The following is a 21,142-nucleotide window of genomic DNA, read 5'->3' as shown; positions in this document are numbered from 1 at the left end:
GAGACCCTGGTAGGGAGAAGTCCCTGGGTGCTGACCGCCGTCTCATTCTGACCTACTCGCACAGTGCAGGTCCTGTGTGATGGGGAAAGGACAGACTTCAGAGTGGGTTTTGTTTCCAGAAGCACAAATAAAGCTTTTTACAGTGGATATAATGTGTATTCTGATGGTCAAGTAATACCACGACAAAAGCATGTAAATCCAGCATTTGGCTAGATTCTAAACAGCCAGGGTCTTGCACAAGCTGTTCTAGAAGTTTCAAAGGGAGCGACCGACCTTGTGCACGCACAGGCCTCGGCCCGGGAACAGCCGTGGATTCTCCTTGCTGTTTAACAAACGCATCCGCACAAAGAGAGGAGAGCAGAGCAGCCCTGTTCTCTAGCACGGCAGCTTCGCCCTTCCTCACCTCACAGCCCACAGAAACTGATCACTGAAATTCTGGGGCACACCCAAAACTATGGTTTTTGCTGATCTGACAAAAAAAAATAGATACAATTTTGAGTCACTCACACTGACAGCTATTATATGAGGCTGTTGTCACTTTTCTGCTTGACAGTCGGAGTGAAAGAAGTCAGCACCCCTGACCACACAGGTACTGCGTGCGCGTCCGCAGTTCTCGCGGCGCAAGGGGCGAGAGGGGCTGCTCTGACTGCGGAGGTCCGCTCTCGGGCAAGCAGGACATTCTGACAAGGCAGACGATCGGTCGTAAGTGGGGCTGACTTCAGTCCGGTGTAGCCAGGGCTCATGCGCAGACCCACGGCAGTGCCTTCAGTCGCCCTCTGCTCCCAGGCCTTGTCCCTTGCTGTACTCTCACCTGGCCAGGCTGAGAGCCACCTGCTGAGGTCCAGCGTCCAGCGTGAGGACAGACCCCCCCTGTGACTGTAGCTAGGTCTCCCTCAAAGTGCTGCCAGGCCGTTGCCCTGATTTCCTTCATCAGCCCCTCATGCGTGCAGAGAAAACCCACTCACCCTTCCTTCCTCAAGAACATTCAGCCCCTGTGCCCCTCCCCTGAAGGGCCCATGAGGAAGTGGTAAGGTGAGAGCTCTCCCACCTTCCCACCCCGTCTGTCACCAACCAACCTTTGCTCTGGAGATGCCAGGGGCCTACCCGAGGCTGCCCTGGTGGTCCTGTTTCTGCTGCCTTCCCATGCAGGGGGTTACTGTCACTGCCCCATCCCCTCCCCCACCCTGCCCTGGCTCTTCTCTGCAGGACCACTGCCACCAGCCTCCATAAGGGATGGAGCGACCATGCAGCGAAAAACCCTGGACCTGCTTCTCCACACCTCCGCTCCGTCCTGCTGCAGCTTCACCCCAGACCGAATTCTCTGCCCCCCACCCATGCCCAGGCGGCTGCAGGTGCTGGTCAGCACATTTGTCATAGCAGTTAACCCTCTTACTATGATTCATGTTGTATTGTTTTACATAGAAAAGGTGAAACCCTTTTAGATGAGATCGGGCACATTCAGGGTGGTATGGCCGTAGACTGAAACCCTTTTACAGTGAACACCCATATGCCAGCCACCTGGAGTCCACTGTGACCCTTGTCCTAGTGTTTTCACACCTGCCCAACTCTGACCCTACTTTTAGCACATTTCAAAATACATTGCACACATCACCACACCTCCCAAACACTTCAGCGTGCTAATTGCTAGAGGTGTTGATGTTTGTTTTCAGGTGTTTTTTCTTCGGAGGGAACATTTACATACAATGAAGTACATAAAAGCGCAGCCCACACTGAGTCTGGGCCAGTGCATGCCCAAGCCCCGGCCCGGGCAGGGCATGGGTGTCACTCAGGAAGCTCCTGGTGGCAGGGCAGCCCAGGCAGGAGCACTGGACTGGGAGGGTCTGGCTTGTACCAGGCCGGGGGGAGTAGGGTGGGGGCCTGTGGCCCTCTACACCAGGGGTGTCAAACTCATTTTCATGGGGGCTACGTCAGCCTTGTGGTTGCCTTCAAAGGGCTGAAATAATTTTAGGACTGCATAAATGTAACTACTCCTTAACTGTTAAGGAGTTGAAATTCCATTCAGCCCTTTGAAGGCAATCATGAGGCTGATGTGGCCCCCGGTGAAAATGAGTTTGACACCCCTGCTCTACACAAAGAACAGCCAGGGCAGATGGTCCCCAACCCCCCCCCCCCCCCGGCTGCTCACTGTGCCTCCACTGTGACAGGGCTGTGTGTCCCCAGACTTCCCTTTTCTCCTTTTTCGTGAGAAGACTGCCTTCCTCAGGCCCCTTGTATCTAAGTGGGTCCGTGCAACTAGCAGGCTACAAAAACCGTAGGTTGAAAGGATGTTTGCTGCATAGGGGTCTGACCCATGTAAAACCTCCCCAAGCACCCCTTCTCCCTCTTCCTTCCCCACGGCACCCGAGGCCAGGTGTTGAAGGTGGCACACCACACAGGAGCTGCCAGGACACACACCCTGGGCATGTTGTGAGAAACTTCCTGCTTTTACCACAGAGAGTTTGGGGTTTGTTCCCGTGGCACCTATTCTGTTCCAACACAGAAGTTGGTATCAGGAGTGGGTTTTGGCTATAACCAAAACAAACCAAACAAACCTGTGTGCCCTGGCTTAGCGCTGGGGGGAGCGGGGAGGGGAACAGCTGTGCTGGCCTGGGCAGGCTCTGTGCCTGCTGAGCCTGCGGCTCGGGGAGCAGGGGGGCCCTGCAACGGGGCACAGGGTGTGTTGGCTGCTGTGGATGCTGCCACAGGAAAGAGATGAGCTCAGGAAAGAGCTGGCCAGTTTGCAAGCAGAGATGACAAAAAAGAGAATCCAAACATGTCTGGCATCAAGAGATTGGAAAAAGAAACTTTCTGGAACTCATAGGGGAAGGGGTAAGTGAAGAATGCTTTGAGACATAAAGGCCCGGTAAAAGCTCTCGTTGTGGCAGGTAAGTGTCCGACCCACAGGGTGGCCCTCACACATCTAGCCGAACGAAGCTCAGGGGAGGCAGCCTGGAAATGCAGACCTGTGTGTGTCCTCTTTATCTACTGCTGCGTGACAAACCACCCCCTGTCCTCGCTCATGACCCTGTAGGTTACTGCCCGGACGGGGCTCAAGCATGTCTCCCTTGGGAAGGGATACGTGATCCATGTGTGAGGAAAAGAGTGAAGTTTGTGGTGATCAGACGGCCTGCTGGGACAGACTGGCCATGAGCTCACCAAACCATTCCCAGTCTCCTTGGGCACCAGGGAAGCCCACATGCCTGTCCTCATTCCCCTGCGCCCAGGTGGGGCCAAGAGACCACGTCGGCCTTAGAACAGCAGGGGAGTCATGCACTTCCCGGCCTGGCCCCTAAGAAACCTCTCGTGTCTCCCACTGCACTCCCATTCCCTCACACAGCAACCAGCAAGCGGCGTGGCAGTGTCACCAGGTGAAAGCAGCTCAGTCCCCAGTCACTGTTTGGAGAGCTGCCCGGCCAGAAGCCCCCTAAGGCCTCCTGGGGCCGCCTGTCCTGCACGGACCCCCAGCTATGGCAAACCCTGCACGGCCTCCCTGAGTGGGTGCCCAGGGGCCAGGTCTAGAGCATGGGCCTGCCTCAAGCCTTCCCACCTGTTCCTCCGCCTAGCACTGCCCCCGTTGCACGCTGCCCAACAGTGCAATGCCTCTCCCACCTGCACCTGCAAGGAGCCTGTCCTCCAGCTGCAGCACCTCCTCTGACCACAGGTTCCAAGGGGACAGGGCCCCTGTGCCACACCAGAGTAAAGCTGCACAGCTGCCCGAGAGCCAGCAGCTGGGACAGTCACTCTCAAGACTGCTCAGGCTGGCAGGGCTGCTCTCCTCCCCTGGCACGTGGAGGCTCACTTGGGCATCAGGACAAAGCCAGAGTGGCCTGTCAGCCGCAGGCCAGGGTGGGTCCCAGGTAGGACCCAGCTCTCTTGCCTGCTCACCCCTCTCCTGTGTCCCGGGATTGATAAAGATGGGGTGGGTGGGAGAACATACAAAGACCGCATCATGGTACAAATGATAAATTATATTTATACAAGTAAATAAGTATCAATAGTCAACACAAGTTCAAAACCAGCTCCCAGCCCCCGGGACTGAAAAGGTGGCTGGGTGACACCCCTATCCGAGTACTCGCCAGGAGGGAGCATGACGGCATGTGCACAGCACGCGTGGCAGTGGCTGGTGGCTTCACACTCAGTGCAGCAGGCAACAGGGACGTGGTGCCTAGGGACCAGCCTGTGTGCGGAGCAGGAGCCTGTGGGCCTTGGCGACCTGGCGGTTACACTGCAGGAGCTTCTGACTGTTACAAAGAACCACTGACCCAGGAATGGCCAGGTGCACCCCCTGGGGAAGCACCCTGCCTGAGTCCACCTGCTCTGCCCACCCCCAGGCTGGAGCTGGATGTGGCCTTCGGAGCCCCTGGCGGGTGGCCCCACAAGACCTCAGGGAGCAACACTCGAGTAGGGAGGAGGACACAGGAGGGGGGCCTGAGAGGGCAGTTCTGAACCAGCCTGCATGCCTCCTGGTATTCTCCACCTCTCCTATGCCCAGTGCTGAGGGTCAGACCCCCTCCTAGAACCTGAGGGGTGGAGGGGCCCTGTCCCCACCCAGAGGGAGTGGTCAGCTGCCCTTGGGGTTAAGAGTTAAGAAATCCTCAGTGCCACATGAGGCAAGCTGACCAGACATGGGGTTTGGGGGAAAATGTCCCTTCGCTGGGGGTAAGCCAGTCTTTTCTGGTCTTTAATTCATGACCTAATACTTTTTTTATAGTGGTGGGTGGGGTGAAGAAAACAGGAAGTATGGAGAGGGAGGTAATATTACTGCATGTTTGTTAAATATCTATTCTGTGTGAGAATGTTTTTCTTCCTCTCCAAAATAAGAGATGATGATTTTTAGGTCTGCAGGGTATGTCCAGTCAGCAGGGGGTGGGTCAGGGCCAGCCCTGCCCTCTCCCGCTGTCTCAGCCTCGAGACCTGCAGGAGCCAGGGGCAAAGAACTGCCTTTGCCCCAGTACACCTGCCGTCCCCACCTGTGCCCCAGGCGTGGGCAAGCACACAGGAGGCCCATCACCCGAGGTGCCAGACGTCTGCCTCTTCCACATCGTAAGTGGAGGGCCCAGCGGATGAAAACTGGTGAGTCACATTTACACGTTGGACTTCTTAACTTTCTTGATGCTGGTGTATGAGTAAGAAAAATAGCCTCTTTCTTAGCATCTAGCCAGAAAGGCTGAAAGTCAATCAGTTTGGTAATTCACCAAAAAAGGGAATTAAAGGAAAAGGCAACTGGAGGCTAGAGTTTTTTCTGTTGTAGTTTTCTTTAAATAAACATCATCTTTTAAGTGTAATCAAATTCTCATATTTTTTTTTCCTATAAAGAATTTGCTTAGTTTTTCCATAAGGCATTTTTGTCTCTTCCTATTTAAATTTTCTTACAGAATTAAAATCATAAATAAGAGAATTTAAACTACGAACATGACATGTGCCAGTATCTTCACTCAGCCAGACCTGGTAAGTTCTATCAAAACTAGACAGTTAAATAAGAACCACATTATAAAAATATTAGCCAAAAAAAGACTATTAGGTAATTCTGCAAACTCAAATATGAAACCGCACTAAACAAAATCTGTGCAAACGCATACAAGCACAGAGCCGCATGGCGGGGTTACACTCGGATTAGTTTAAAGCTTGCTCTAGTGGGTTTAATCCAATAGTCGTCCCACGGTGGTGGCGCTCACTCCAAACTCACGTGAGTCAGAGGCAACTATGCACAACCACTTCCCTAGAGGGTCAGCGTGTAATGGAGCCGGCACCTCATTCCCACCACGCCTGGGACTGCCTGGGGTGTCGGCAGGGCTGGGGTGAAGGACAAAGACAAGGCAGCCATCCCAATTCCTGGGCCAGCAGTGTCCCTAAGGCCCTCTGGCTGTGGCTAAAGGCAAGGGCAACACTGGGAACCCCCGCCGCCTCGTCCGTGGCCCGGAGAGCCAGTGGGTGAGCCCCACTGGAGCCAGGACCCTGCACTTGGAAGGAGGGGCTGAGGGTGGCCAGGCCTGTCCAGGCGCTTTCCTGTGACGTGGGCTACGGGCTGCAGATGGGCAAGCAGGCCGCCAGGCGTGGAGCTGTGTGCTGGGCCTGCCCGCTCAATGAGCCCTCCCCACTCCAGCCTGACGACTGGGGAGTAAAGACAACCCTTCCATCAGGAAGCTGCACCTGGAAAGCCCCAGCACCCACCCCTACCTCTTGGACTCCACTCCACAAAGGTGAATCCCTGCTCGGCAGCCTCAGGCATAGGTTCTTGGGGCATCTGCTCTGTGGTGGCCCCAGGCCTGGGCCCTATAGAAGGAAAGGGTTGGTGGTGCCAGGAGCCTGAGCCGCTGATGGGGGGATACCCACACTGCCCACCATGGTCATGGTGGCAGAGCCCAGTGGCGTCAGGGAGGCACTGCTGGGCCCTAGAGCTGCGTGTGAGGCTGTGGAGGTCATGGAGACCATGGCCAGGGGCTCCACACCTGGGCCAGGCCCGAAGGATGGGCTGGTCCCCAGGACTGGGCTCCCTCGCAGCTGGTTCAATGTCAGCGGCTGGGGCTGGTTCACCTGGAAGGGGTTGACAGGGCCCAATGACGCAGATGCACCTGGGGAGACAGCAAGAGGAACAGTGGTCAGTCAGAACAACTTCTCGCCCCAAGTCGGAGGGCAGGTGTGTCCAGGTCCCTGCTGTGCTGCAGAGCCTACGGCAGCACCAGCTGATAATGGCAGACAGCCTGCTTACTAAAGGCCTCCCCACTGTCCAGGTGAGGAGAACGAAGCCTGGCACTCGGAGAAGCCAAGTGACTTGTCCAGGGTCACAAAGCCCACATAAGGCAGGGCGAGGGATGTGCCTAACTCTTAGGGCTCCAGCTCCCCAACAGGGGTGGTACCCAGGGTCCCTGCCACAGCCAGCAGCTGCCACTGCCCCCTTATTCCATCGGCAGAGCTGTGAAAATGTGCCCAGAAGAGGGGAAAGCAAAGGGGTAGGCAGGAACGGCAGCCCGACGCTGTGCCCTGGAACCCCAAGGGCTCTGAGAAGTCTTGTCGTCACAAAGCAGATGCAGGTCTCTCTTACCCGGTATTTCCAGAATTTATTTCATACCAGAAACTCTCGTCCCTCTTTTAGCAAGATACCTATGTGTATCTGTCCAAAAATGCAGGGGCTGCCAGCACCAAGTCCTCAGCGCAGCCCAGTGCCTGCTCCCCGGGGCTGCCTGGCAGGGGCACCCTGACAGGCCACCACCAGCTGCTGTCCTCCAGCCGCAGTGCAGAGCACACGCCCGACACTCTTGCATCAACCCCTTCTCCAGCAGACCACCTCCAGGCAGAAATGACCCAACCAAGACTAGAGAGCAGGACAGTGACTTGCTTGAGGCCCCCCCAGCTTAGAAGGGTTAGAGCCAGAACCCCACAAATGACTGCAGTCCAGAGCTATCTGTGTGGCCTGGGATGCAGCCCTGGAGGTCCAGCAGAGCCAACTCAACCTCCTCCATTTTGGCTGCAGCCCCCAGGAACCATGACCTGCTTGCAGGCAGCACAGCTGCCCCAAGACCCTGATGTGCCCCCCGCCCAAAGCCTGGAAGAAATCCTGATGGACAGAGCCTGCCAGCGGAACTCCTGTGGTTCCTGCAGGGCTCTGTGGGCAGAGGTGGCCGGAGCCCTTCTGGGGCAGGGACAGGGGCTCCATGCTGGCTTAGGAGCCCTGGAGCCCCTCCCCTGTGGGCCACTACAACCTCACCCAGTTCCGGACCAATTCTGCTCCAGGTCCCTAAAGCCTTGCCAGAAGGAGGGAGGCTTCCTAGAGGAAGAGGTTGTCTGGGGTGGGTACTGAAGGTCAGAGGGTCTCCCACTGAAGAGGGGAGGGCACTCCAGGCAGAAGGGATAAGGGATATCCGGAGCCACAGCTGTGGGTCTGAGCACCTGGGGGGGGGGGCAAGATAGGGCTGGGCCACAGTGCCTGGGCACTAAGCAGGGGCTGGGGGCTCGCAGGGCAGTCCCTACGGAGCCAGAGGGTGGAGGGCAGGTCTTTAGACAGAGCCCCAGCAGGGAGAATGGATATCCCAGCCCCAGGATCACATTTGATCCTTTAGTGACAGGCTCCAGACAGCCTTGGGGCAGAGAGGGTCCTTGGGGCCCTGAAGGACAGTCAGCTAAAGGCCCAGTTCCATTCCTCCCACCAGGTCTGCTGGGCAGCAGACTCCACTCTCCCTCACCCCAGCACCACCCTCCTCCAGAGGGCCCAGGGCTGTTGTTTGCTTGCTTGAGGGTCTCTTTGGTGGGGGCAGCAAATCAGAGGCAGCTTCTGCTCAGTAGTCTCAACTGAAAGAAAGGGGAGGAGCTGCTTTTCACTCCCGCCTTGAACTGAATGGCAGCTTTCGCATTTGACCTATCAAGGCCCTGGAGATCCGGGAGTGCTACCCTGGTGGCCGCGTCCAGCTGGCTCCATTACACCCCAGCTCCGAGGGCCAGGCGTGCCGCTGATAGGGCTCACCTGAGGTGCTCAGCGGGAGGAGCCCACAGAGGTAGAGGAGAGAGGCCTGCCTCAAACCCACCCCCAGGAAGAGCAGAGAGCAGAGGAAGTGCTGGGAAGCCCACGTACCTGGTGCCAGGAAAGGGTTGAGGGACTGGGCTGGCAGGGCTGGCCTGGTCACCAGTGAGTCCAGGTTCACCAGAGCTGCGTTGGGGCCCAGGAAAGACTCTGGAGTTTTCCGGGCGCTGCTGGGCTTGCTGGAGGTGATGGTCAGGGGCTGAGACTCAAAGGGGTCGGGGCTTGTAGCTCCATTTTTAGGGGATGGCAGAGAGGCCACCACCTCAGCTACGAGACAAGGACACATACAGGCATGGTGGATGGGGAGGGTGGGCCCTGAGACTGTGCCCAGTGCTGCCCGCCAACCCTGGAAGCATCCCGAGCACAACACAGACATTCCCAGACCCGCAGTTCCCCGAGTGGCTGTGCCAGGGGCGGGCGGGCGGGGGGAGTGCGGGCGATGTTCATTGCAGTGTTGTTTGCAACAGCCACAAGCTGGAGACAAATAGTCGGCCACAGGGCAGGTCACAGCCAAGCCCGGGATGCAGGGACAGAGAAGACCAGATGAGGAGGAAAGAGACTGTATCGGCATTTCAAAGGAAGCAGCCGGACTGAACAGTATGGACAGCACAACCCTCCAAACGTAGTGAGATGTTATTTTGGGTTGGTGGCTAGGCACGGGTAACTTCCATTTTTTAATGTTTTCATTTTCTAAATTGTCTACAATGAACATGAGTTTCTTGATAGTTAGAAGAAAGCAAATTATTTTTAAAAATTCAGCCAACAGAGGTGTGCTGAGACGGGCTGGTGGGAAGGCGTTGCTCTGCCAAGACGCATGGCGGCTGTGTGGCCCTGAGGTTCTGAAAAGCGGTCATACTCGCCACTCAGTAACCCCATTTCTAGGACTCCAGCTTCAGGAAATAACGCGACACGTGAGCACGCATTTAGACACAGAGATGTTCACCACAGCGTTATTTACTTCAGCAAAGCTGAAAATCAACCTAAAATGTCCTCCCCAAAATTAAAGAATAAATTCTTGCTGAGCAATCCAACCTACATAAATGTGAAATATTTTCTAAAGAATTTTTAATGTTATAAGAAAACATTCTCAATCTGTTATGCCATAAAGGGGGTGGGGCACAGGATTCAAGTCTGACAGGAGGAGCCAAACTGTATTCTTTTTTTAAAGGGAGCCATTTATTTTGTAATTTTTAAAAAGATTTTATTTATTTTTAAAGAGTGGGGAAAGGAGGGAGAGAGAGGGAGAGAAACATCAATGTGTGGTTGCCTCTCACGCGCCCCCTACTGGGGACCTGGCCTGAAACCCAGGCATGTGCCCTGACTAGGAATCAAACCCGTGACCCTTTGATTCACAGGCTGGCACTCAATCCACTGAGCCACACCAGCTAGGAGCCATACTGTATTTAAGAACTCAGAAAAAACTGGAAGGAAACAGTGGCTGAAAGTAGGGGAAAGAATCACAGATTTTCATTTTCTCCCATAAACTTCCAAATTTTCTACAAGGGGAATACTCCTAGAATGGGGGGAAATACTTTGCAAATCCCCGGAAGGCTGTCCACATAACAAGCCATGCTACCCTCTCACGGAGGCACTGAGGGCAGGCAAGGAAGGACAGTTAGGTTGCGCTGTGGCCTGCAGAGGAGACCCATGGAGTCTTGCGGCTTTTTGAATGTGGCAAAAAAAAAAAGACCCCAAGAAGCAGCACATTCTGAGTTGCCTCTGATCCCCTGAGCTGAGAGGGGCCAGGCTGCTCATACCTTAGACCAGGGCCAGCCAGGCCTGTCGCTGCAGCAGGGGGACAGGTGGAGGCGGTGAGAGGACGTGGAGAGTGGGGAGAAGCGGAGGGAGGAAAGAGAGAAGAGAAGTTGCTTTGTTTGACTGGGAGGTACAGCCTGAGATGGACAGAGGCTGCCTGGCTGTCCCCGCTGCCCTGGCCCCTCCCAGCCCAGGAGCACATGGGGAGGAGCTGGTCCTAGAGACTTAATCGTGGGTCTCCTGGACAGCAGCTGAGCGGGAGCCACACAAGGTGAGGAAGTGGGGCACAGACACCCCATCAATGCCCATGGCAGGGGCAGTCTGGAAAAGCTGGCACCTCTGAGGGGAGGGACGTTGAGAGGATGAAAGTGAATGGCAACCACAGCTCAGACCTGGAGGTGGGGGCCCCCGCTGGGCTGGGGCAGGGGACAGGGAGGTCAGGAGTCTTCGGCGGTGGTGGGGGGAGGGGGTAGTTGTTGAGGCCAAGACACACAGGTGACCCAGAGGAGAGGCCCGGGGCCAGCCCGGGGAGAGGGTGAAAGAAAACTCAACCGTGTGGCCCTTCGCTGCTGATGTGTGAATTCACACCACGAGACATGACTCCCAAGGTCAAAATGCAAAGAAAATGTATGAAGTTGACAGGTTTTGAAAATTGATTATTATTTCTGCAATAACCGGGCTAGTCAAACCCACAGAACTTAAAGGAAACCACCTTTACATACCTGTTTTTTTTGAAGTTCGGAGTTTGTCAAATTCAGAAAAGTCATCTTTAATTGTTCCATTCAGATTACTGAAGAGGTCAAAGGCCCCTGGGGGAACACAAGAGGCAGTGACTGTGGGTACCTCACAGCTTCTCCACGTTGCACTCCCCAGTCTACGCCCGTGGGTGGGCCCGTGGGCAACGGAGCAATGGACAGCAGAAGCAGATCTCTCCCTCTCCTTCTGGGGGAGAGCACTGAGAGCAAGGGGCAGCTCAGTTCAGGGTTAGCTGGTAGGCTGGAACTAGGCCGGGGAGGGGGGACCAGGCCAGGGACCTTGACCTCCCAGTGCACAGACTGGGGTGCTCATCTGCCAATGCTCCCACCATGCCCCCCTGAAACTGAAGGAGAGACTAATGATGGAGGAGACACATCTGAACAGGGTCTGGACGCTGGGTGGGGCCTGAAGGAAGTGACCGGAGGAGCATCTGGAGGGCAGCCAGCCCTGGAGGGAGGTGCGAGTGCCCAGAAAGCCTGTGAGCTCACCCCACGTACTGGCTGTGCTGCACAAGGGGCGGGGACAGACACTGTGGGAGAGGGTGGCAAGCGGAGGCAAACTGAGAGGCCCCATGCCAAGGAGCCATGAGGGGGGAGTGGTGGGGCCCGAAGGAGCTCCTGGGGCCCGGGCGGTACAAAGTCTCACCAGGGGTAGATGAGGGCTCAGCAGCAGAGGCAGATGCCCAGGTGCCAGCAGCTTTCTTGGCATCGGGGGCAGGCTGCTGCGGGGTGGCCCAGGAATCTGAGCTCTTGGAGACACAGTGCGTGCTGGCCCTGGAGGGAACTCCCCACGGGTCGACAGAGGAAGCTGGCTTGGCACCTGTAGGAAGGCGGGGTAGGGCTCTGAGAGGCTCTCAGAAAGTTCTGGGCATCTGGGGTGAGAAGTGCAAGGATGCTCTGGGCCACAGGAGCCACACTAGGATCTGTCCTCATGTCAGGAGAGGCAGCTCCCCAAAGGCCACCCCACACCAGCAAAGCCAGGAAGAGCCGAAGTGCGGGCAGGTGGACGGCGCTGGGGCCTGCTGCCCAGAGCGAGCGCTGGGCAAGGCCTTGCAGGGTATCCCCTGGGAAGGGACCAGGGAGGACACTGCCGAGAACCTCTCCTCGCTCCTGGCCACAGCCAGTCTTGGAAAGGGCTCCCTGAGCCAAACTGAAGCGTCCCACTCAGAGTCTGCAGGCTTCCCCTCAAATGGGAGCTCAGCCCAGCACCCACCACTGAGCTCAGTCAGGCCTGGCAGTGCCCTCTCTCCCCACCTGCTTTGAGTGGTCTCTACCTGTGACTGAAGGGCGCCTGAGCAGGTGAGTGCAGCACGGAGAGGGGGACTAACACGACAACTGTGCACTGACCTCCCAGCTTAAGCAGCTGAACATCTTCAAACTGAGTGGCAAACCAATTTGGTGCGTCACCCACTGTGTTAAGGATAGAAAACACTTGAGCAAACTAACGTAAGGTGTCCATCCTGCGTGTGAGTCTTCCACGTCATGCGCGCGCACAGACATGGATGGGTGTACATGTGCAGACACACAAAACCCATCATGCGTCTCCTTCCCTCCCAGGCAGCATCAGAGGAAACGTCTAGAAACCACTGCTGCTCTACAGGGACCAGGTGGTGCCTACCCGAGGGCACCTGCATGCTGTCTCCAGACACTGTTAGCCCTTCTCCTGCTTTCCCTCCTGGTTAAACTGAGCCGTGGCAAGCGGTGCCTGCTTTCTGAACTTTCTATAAAGGAAACATGCCGTGCACATTCTTTCGTGGCAGGCTGTGCTTGCTCTGAGTTTTATCTGGGAGATGTGTCTGAGTTGAGGGGTAGCTGAGATGTGTTCATTTGCATGGCTGTGTTTTTCATTTTAGAAGAGAGAGGACCACAGTGGGCCTTCTGGTGACGGCACCTGTCTAGTTTAGTTTCTGCTCCACCCTAAGTACACACGGGCTCTGACCCCACCGAGTGGGGCCAGAAGGGTCTCCTGGTGTCCACCACCTCACACTACCAGGCCTCGGAAGCACGCACTGGCGGGAGCTCAGGGCCCAACTGGTGGGTGACGCCCTCGGTGTCCCCAAGGCTATCGCAGCTCCTCACTCCTCAGGGCAGGGCTCCTCCCCTCCCAGACCACCCCTCATTACCGCCTTCCTTTGAGTACTTTATCTTACAGGTTTGACTGAGGTCTATCCATGTTTTAAGCCCTGATTCTGTCCCTTGTGTTGCAAATATTTTCACCTTCACTCTTATCTTTCAATGAACAGGTAAGGGAGTAGACCCTGTCAGTGTTTTTGTCACTTGTGCTCTTCCTGACATTCAGAAAATCCTTCCTTGCACTGGGGCCTCAAGGCTGTTCTTCGATAGTTAGTAATGTTTGAGAATCACAGCTTGCCTTTCACATTCTCAAATTTGATCCATTAGTGACTGACTTTTGTGCCTGGTATTAAAATAAGGATCTTCTCACGTTTTCCTGTATGAGTGATGAACTCACATAGGGCCTCCTCGACCAGAAGCCAAGTCCTCCTGGGTCCACTCCAGAGCTCCCGGGCCTCTCCCCCAACCCATTCTGCCTCGTCCCCGTGCCTTCTGGGCCATCCTCACAGGTGGCATTATGACACTCAATCTGGACAACCTGTGGCAGCAGATCCCAGCCCTGTGTCCTTCAGGAGAACCTTGGCTGTTTCTGCCCCTCTGCTCCTTCACAGTCATTCTAAAATCATCTTGTCAGGTTAAAAAAAAATTAAAACCTTGCTGGGATTTTGATCAAATTGATTGAATCTCAGGTCAATTAAAAAAAATTGTTATCATTATGACAGCAAGTATTCCAAACACAAATCACAGAATATCACTCCATTCACCTGTCGTCTTTAATAGTCTCAGTAAAATTTAATCTTTTTAAATTTCATCCTTTATTTCCATAAGGGATTTATACAACCTTTGTAAACTTTTAAGGACTGATATACTCTTAAAATTCCATTTTCTATTTATTTATTGTACAGAAAACAATTTAATTTTATATACTGATTTTGGTATGCAGAAATCTTGCTACTCTTAAATCTAACACTGAAATTCACCCTATTTATTCTTATGATTCTAGTAACTCCTAACTCTAATAAACTCATCTGTAGAAATTTTTCAATAGTCCGTGCGCATGATCACATGACTTGCGAACGCCGACAGTGCTTTCTTTGTGGCCCTCACGTTTCCTTGTTTGCCATCTCACTGTGCGGCCGGCACCGCCAGTCCCAGCGTGGGGCTGCATGCAGTGTCCTTGTCTTGCTCTTGCAGGGCCAACTTTCAACATCTCACTGTGAAGCGGTGCCATTGAAATAGTAAGTGTTTTCCCTTTTAGAAGACCTTTATCAGATTACGGAGGTTCCCCATCATTCCACACTTGCTGAGACTTTCCCAGTGAAGAGCTGATGAATGTTACCAACCTGTTCCTGACTCTATTAAGATGATCACATTATTTTTCTCTGTGGGTCTGTTAAAGTGGTGCAGTAATACATTTTCTGAGACCCTGAACTTGAAAACCAAGTTTTTCACGATGTGCTATATCATTTTTACATTTTTCTCATTTTGGTTCTGATGCTGTTTCTTTGCTTAGGGTTTCTGCACCTGCATTTGTAAGTGGGACTGGTCTGACACGTCTGTTCTCAGATCTCTTCCTCCGGTTTCGGCATGAAGATGGTGCTGGCCGCATCAAAGGAGTAGGCATACTCCCTGTTCTCCTGTCCTCTGGAGGACTCTGTGTAGAAGTGGAATTGCTTCTTGGATGGTGTTAGAACTTGCTAGTAAAGCCCTCTGGGTAGATTTAAGGGGTGAGGGGAATTTTTAAGAAACTGATTCAATGCCTTCAATGATTATAGAATTATCCCTGCTTACAGGTTTTCTCTTGTTCTTCAGTCAGCTTTGCTAAGTAGTCTTTTCAAATTCACCCATTTTGTCTAAGTTTTCAGATGTGAAAGCGCAGAGTCTATCAAAGAGCCTCAGCTCTATTCTGAACCCTGGCAGTTACGTTCTTCGTTTCACTCCCAACACTGCACCTCTTCTCTGCTCTTGAAAATTAATCTTACCAAATACCTCTCCACTGTATTACCCTTTTCAATTACAAACTTCTTTGTGGATATTATTAGTTTGTGTTCTAATTCTTTTTTTTTGATATATTTATTGATTGTGCTATTACAATTGTCCCTTTTCCGCCCCTTCACTCCACTCCATCCTGCCCACCCCCTCCCTCCCACATTCCCCCCTATAGTTCATGTCCATCGGTCATACTTATAAGTTCTTTGGCTTCTACATTTCCTACACTATTCTTACCCTCCCCCTGTCTATTTTCCACCTATCATTTATGCCATTTATTCTCTGTACCTTTCCCCCCTCTCTCCCCCTCCCAATCCCCTATTGATAACCCTCCACGTGATCTCCATTTCTGTGGTTCTATTTCTGTTCTAGTTGTTTGCTTAGTTTTCTTTTGTTTTGGTTTTAGGTGTGGTCGTTAATAACTGTGAGTTTGCTGTCATTTTTACTGTTCATACTTTTTATCTTCTTTTTCTTAGGTAAGTCTCTTTTACATTTCATATAATAATGGCTTGGTGATGATGAACTCCTTTAACTTGACCTTATCTGAGAAACACTTTATCTTCCCTTCCATTCTAAATGATAGCTTTGCTGGATACAGTACTCTTGGGTGTAGGCCCTTGCCTTTCATGACTTGGAATACTTCTTGCCAGTCCCTTCTTGCCTGTAAGGTCTCTTTTGAGAAATCAGCTGACAGTCTTATGGGAACCCCTTTGTAGGTAACTGTCTCCTTTTCTCTTGCTGCTTCTAAGATTCTCTTCTTATCTTTAATCTTGGCTAATGTAATGATGATGTGCCTTGGTGTGTTCCTCCTTGGGTCCAGCTTCTTTGGGACTCTCTGAGCTTCCTGGACTTCCTGGAAGTCTATTTCCTTTGCCAGACTGGGGAAGTTCTCCTTCATTATTTGTTCAAATAAGTTTTCAATTTTTTGTTCTTCCTCTTCTCCTTCTGGCACCCCTATGATTCGGATGTTGGAATGTTTCAAGATGTCCTGGAGGTTCCTAAGCCTCTCCTCATTTTTCCGAATTCTTGTGTCTTCATTCTTTTCTGGTTGGATGTTTCTTTCTTCCTTCTGGTCCACACCATTGATTTGAGTCCCAGTTTCCTTCGCATCACTATTGGTTTCCTGTACATTTTCCTTTGTTTCTCTTGGCATAGCCTTCATTTTTTCATCTAGTTTTCGAACAAATTCAACCAATTCTGTGGGCAACTTAATAACCAGTGTTTTGAACTGTGCATCTGATAGGTTGGCTATCTCTTCGTCGCTTAGTTGTATTTTTTCTGGAGCTTTGAAGTGTTCTGTCATTTGGGCCTTTTTTTTTTTTTTTTGTCTTGGCGCATCTATTACTTAAAGGGGCGGAGCCTTAGGTGTTCCCCGAGGCGGGGTACCACTGGTCGCTGTGCTGTGACGCTGTATGTGGGGGAGGGGCCGAGAGGGAGCAATGGCGCCTGCTCCACTCTCCTCCAGATTTCAATCTTTCACTCCACTACCCACAATCAAACTGGGCCCCTCTGGTGCTGGTTCCCGAGTGGGTGGGCTTGTGCACACTCTAGGCCCCTGTGGGTCTCTCCAACGACCTCTCCTGTGAGGCTGAGAGTCTCTCCTGCTGCCGCCCCAACCCCCACAGGCGTTTTCAATCAGAGGTTTGAGGCTTTATTTCCCCGCACTGGAGCCCTGGGTTACGCAGTCTGCTTCGCTCCCCACCATTTGTCCGGTTTATCTCTGTGCGAATGTGGGGCCGCGGGGTGCTACCCGCTGCTCTGCCTGCCCCGCTCTCCGCCACTCTGAGTCCGTCCCTCTCGGTTTATCTGCGCGAATGTAGGGCCGCAGGGTCTGCTAGTGGTCAGACTGCCTGCCCCATTCGTGCCACACTCCACCAGGCTCGGTCCCGCTACGGCCACGCGAGTCCTCTCTGCCTCAGTGCCTGTCTCCGCCGCTCCTACCGGTCTGGATGAATGTTTCTTTTTTTTATCTACTTGGTGTCGGACTTCCTTGCTGTTAGATTTTCTGTCAGTTCTGGTTGTGCGAGGAGGCTCAGTGTGTCTACCTACGCCGCCATCTTGGTTCTCTAGTTCATTTCTGTTCTTATCCTTATTTCATTCCTTCTGCTTATATGTTGGGTATAATGCTATTCGAACCCCAATGTTACCTCATTAATCCTGTACCTTTCTTCTTGACTAATGCAAACACTTTAAGCTATAAATTTCTTTCTTACTATTGCTTCAGTTGTCCCACAAATTCTGATATAAAAATATTTACATCATTATTTGGTTCCAAATTCTGATTTTCATATCTTTTTCTTTCACTCAAGAATTTAGAAGTGTCTTTAAAAAATGTCCCATGTAGGCACTTTTCCAGTTACCTTCTTGTTACTGACTGGAGCACACTGTTGTCAGAAAACACGTTCAGTGTGTCCCCGGGGTGCTGCCTCTGTGGAGGCACTTCTGCCCAGCACGTGATCCGTTTCTCCTTAGTCTTCTGCATGTAACTGAGAAGTATGTGTATTCTCCAACTGCTGGGAACAGCAAGTTCACGGCCTCACGAATCATGCTGACTCCGTTTTATTATATTCTTATTACTTTAAAAATACTCTCCCACATCATTTCCCATTTCTCATGTTTCTCATTCCTTCCTGGAGCTCTGAGTTTCCATCTGGCTGTTTTTCCGTCGGCCAGAAGAACATCACTTAGCGTTTCTGTGGAGCAGATGTGCTGGTGACAGATTCTCTTAGTTTTCTGTAACCTACAACTATTACTATTTGTCTGCACCCTTGAAGAATACCTTCACTGAATACAGTATTCTCAGGGGGTGACAGTTATTTTTTTCACTTCAAAACTTAAAATACCTTTATTTCACCATTGTCCTGGGAAGAAAGATGATTTCACTGGAACTGAACTCTCCACTGACAGAGCTCTCCTTCAGCGTTCTCACGGCACCATCCCATTGTCCCCTGGAGTCTGACATTACCGCCGAGAAGTTAGCTGTCAGTCTGAGGGCTACGCCTTAGTCATGCAGCATCTGTTCCCTATGAGCTTATGGGAGATGGTCTCTTTCTTTGGTTTCCTGATGCTGTGTGTAAAGGGGATTTCTTTTCGGGGTTGGTTTGTTTTTTTAAAGATTTTATTTATTTACTTTTAGAGAGAGGGGAAGGGAGGGAGAAGGAGTGGGACAGAAACATCAACGTGTGAGAGATACATCAATCAGTTGCCTCTCATGTGCCCCCTACTGGGGACCTGACCTGCAACCCAGGCGTGTGCCCTGACTGGGAATTGAACTGGTGACCTTCTGGTTCGCAGGCCAGCACTCAATCCACTGAGCCATACCAGCCAGGGCGGATTTCTTTTCTTGTTCTGCTTATGATTCACTAAACTTCCTGGATCTGAGAAATAGCACCTTGACACAATTCTTGAAAAGCCTCAGTCATTATCTTATCAAATTTTGACTTTTCTGGAACTCTAAACATATGTGTGTTAGACATAGTCATTCTGTCTCCACACTTCCCCAGTCACACTGACCTCCCCACTGCTCCAAACATGTAGCAGGCACACCACCATCTTCTCCCCTCTCTTCTTGCCTTCCCTGATTCCTCCACTTGGCTTTCTGTTGGAGCACTTACCAGACAGCACCAAAATGACTTTTTGCCCAAGAGTTTACCTTAGACTGTGGACTCCTTTGGGGCAAAAGCTATTTCCTCCCTCTCCACCGGGCAGCCTTGGAGAAGACCAGGTGATGCCCCTAGCCACTAGACTCATCTCCTGGGCCCCATCCCCACACATGCCCCTTTTAACAGCCCCAGTGCAGTATGCACGGACAGACGTGTGGGTAGGAGGCTCTTGGGCTTTCAGGAAGACGAACTCTGTGCCGAACTGTTCTACCATGCTGACTTTGTCACCTCTAATCTCTGAAATGCTGTTTTAGCTGCTGCCTTCCGCCTTTGGCAGGGTGAGCTGGCAGTGTGGTGGGTGCAGCGCAGCACAGGGAGGGAGGGAGCTGCTGGCCCTGCTTCCCAGATGGCCACAGCAGCCTCCACACCCCAGGCATCCTGCAGCCTGCAAGCTCCATTCCCACCACCCCTGGACATGCACACCTGTCACTTACTCACGACCTGTCAACTGCTGCTGCCCCCCAACCACAGCCCTCCAGGACCTCCTCTGACCTTTCACTCCTGGCCTTCCGAGCATGTCACACAGACCCTCCTCTCTGTGACTGTACCTGCTCTCCCTGGGCCCACTTCTGCTGGACAAAGGGCAGGTCAGGACACTGTACCTGGCCCCAGCCTGGAACCACACAGTGGGGATGGGCCCTCGTTCTGCCCCCAACAGGGCACCTCACAGGGCCTTGGTTCTCCACCTCGACGGGGGGGGCGGGGGGAGTGGCATGGGGGAAACTGTGTAAAGGACAGCAGGACTGCCAAAAAGAACAGCTGGGAAGTGTCTTCGGAGCCACCCAGGAGGCAGTGGAGAAGATGCAGGATTTTGCCCAGAGGAAGACATGGGACCCAGTGCCAGACTGCTTCTGGCTCCCCATGGACCCTGCCTCAGCCTCTGCTTCTGCCTCACTCACCAGCAGCCATAAGAATGGAACAAGCTTGCATCAGGAGCTTGTTGGTCCTGCTATGTGGTCCCCCATCCCTCAAGCTAGTCTGTGCCCAGAGGACATGGACCGAGAGTCTCACACTTGTACCCCCCACAGCGCTGACCACACCGGGCACCTCAGCCTTGTACAAGAGAGCTGCAGTCCTTTCTTCCGCTTCACCTTTCTCGGGAGACACTCCCCCCTCTTCTTGAAGGACATGCCGATCTTCCTTAGACTTATCCCCTTACTAGTCCCAGTCTGAGTGGGTTTCACCAACAAAGTCAATCTGCAGTCCCTCAGCCCCAACCCCTCGCCACCAAATCCTAGAAGAGTACAGGAGCTACAGAGAAACCCTCCCTATCCCCTAGGCTATGAACTGGGAGCATGAGGTAGGCACCCAAGAAGGTCCTCACGCTTGTGTGGCTACAGGGGAGAGGAGAAGGGCCCACTGTGTGGGGCAGTGCAAAGCGGATCAGTGTCTTAGGGATCATCTCTGAGCAATGCGCCAGGCCAGACTGGAGGCAGAGCTACCAGTCTCTGCTGAAGCTATTTACAGCACGGTGTCCCACCCAACTGTACTGTCGACACAGCCTGTGTGTGCATGCAGTTACGTGTGTGCACGTGTGTGTAGGAGGCTTGCTGGGAGGTCAGGGTTCGCACCCTGCAGCCTCCATGTCATCCTGTCACACAGTGACCCACCCACCCTCCCCCCCCTGCCCAGAGCCCCTCACAAGGCACTCACCCTGCTCTTGCTCACAGGAGAATCTGTCTGTGGCCCCAGCCACAGTGTGAGTCCCACAGGAGCTCCCTGCACCTGGCATCTGGAATGGGCTCCATGACTGACAGGGGACTGATGGGGACCGGGGAAGGAAGGCGCAGACCTCAGGGCGGCAGCTTATCTCCCTCCCTCTGTGAGGCATGTTTGCACTCTGGGGTTCGATGACCACCTCTTTGGTTCCAGGTAAATGTCTGCTTCAGGTACTAGAAACACACCGGAGAGGAGCCGCCCCTAAACTTGGGCAGTCTGTACTGGAGGCGCTGACGTTTTAGCCTCAGTAGGACTTCGCTCACCACGCACCTCAGGGCCCCAGACCAGTGGCTCTCCATGGTGGCCGTCCCCAGGAATCTCCAGGGGGCTTAGTAAATTACTGATGCTGTCCCCTCCCCACCCCATCCTGCTCTCACCGATTCCGGGGAGGGCCTGGGCATCTGGATTCTTAGACGCTTCCCAAGTGACTGGAATGGGCAGCCCGCATGTGCGAGAGCTGCTGAACCCCTGCAGCACCACACTCTGGGCCGAGCCCTCCTGAGACAGGAGGGCCCACTGTCGGATGGCACAGCTCAGACACACAGGCCTGAATGGAGGGGCAGCTCATGGCGGCAAGCCCTGCCTGCCACGGACAGGTGATCCGGAATCATCTCCCTCTCTCTGAGCCGCATGTGGAGCCCTTCCTCTGAGGGACAAAACACAGAAGTGACTAC

The 21,142-nt window shown here is 53.3% G+C and overlaps 1 protein-coding gene across 4 annotated transcripts in view; it reads right to left on the bottom strand.

The window, feature by feature from the left end:
- Positions 1 to 3,947: 3,947 nt before the first annotated feature.
- Positions 3,948 to 21,142, bottom strand: part of EPN2 (epsin 2) — an 83,028-nt gene continuing 65,833 nt past the window's right edge. For all 4 annotated transcript variants that reach the window (XM_024565269.3, XM_053910373.1, XM_045198864.2 and 1 more), the window contains 4 exons: positions 11,672 to 11,845; positions 10,993 to 11,079; positions 8,567 to 8,782; positions 3,948 to 6,572 (listed from right to left, as the gene is read on the bottom strand). In XM_024565269.3, the coding sequence (XP_024421037.1) occupies positions 6,274 to 6,572; positions 8,567 to 8,782; positions 10,993 to 11,079; positions 11,672 to 11,845 (776 nt within the window). In that variant the 3' untranslated portion in view covers positions 3,948 to 6,273. The remainder of the gene's footprint in view (positions 6,573 to 8,566; positions 8,783 to 10,992; positions 11,080 to 11,671; positions 11,846 to 21,142) is intronic.

This window comes from Desmodus rotundus, chromosome 9 (assembly GCF_022682495.2).
Source record: "Desmodus rotundus isolate HL8 chromosome 9, HLdesRot8A.1, whole genome shotgun sequence".
In the NCBI taxonomy this organism is placed as follows: Eukaryota; Metazoa; Chordata; class Mammalia; order Chiroptera; family Phyllostomidae; genus Desmodus; species Desmodus rotundus.
This window is presented reverse-complemented; position numbering and strand designations above follow the sequence as displayed.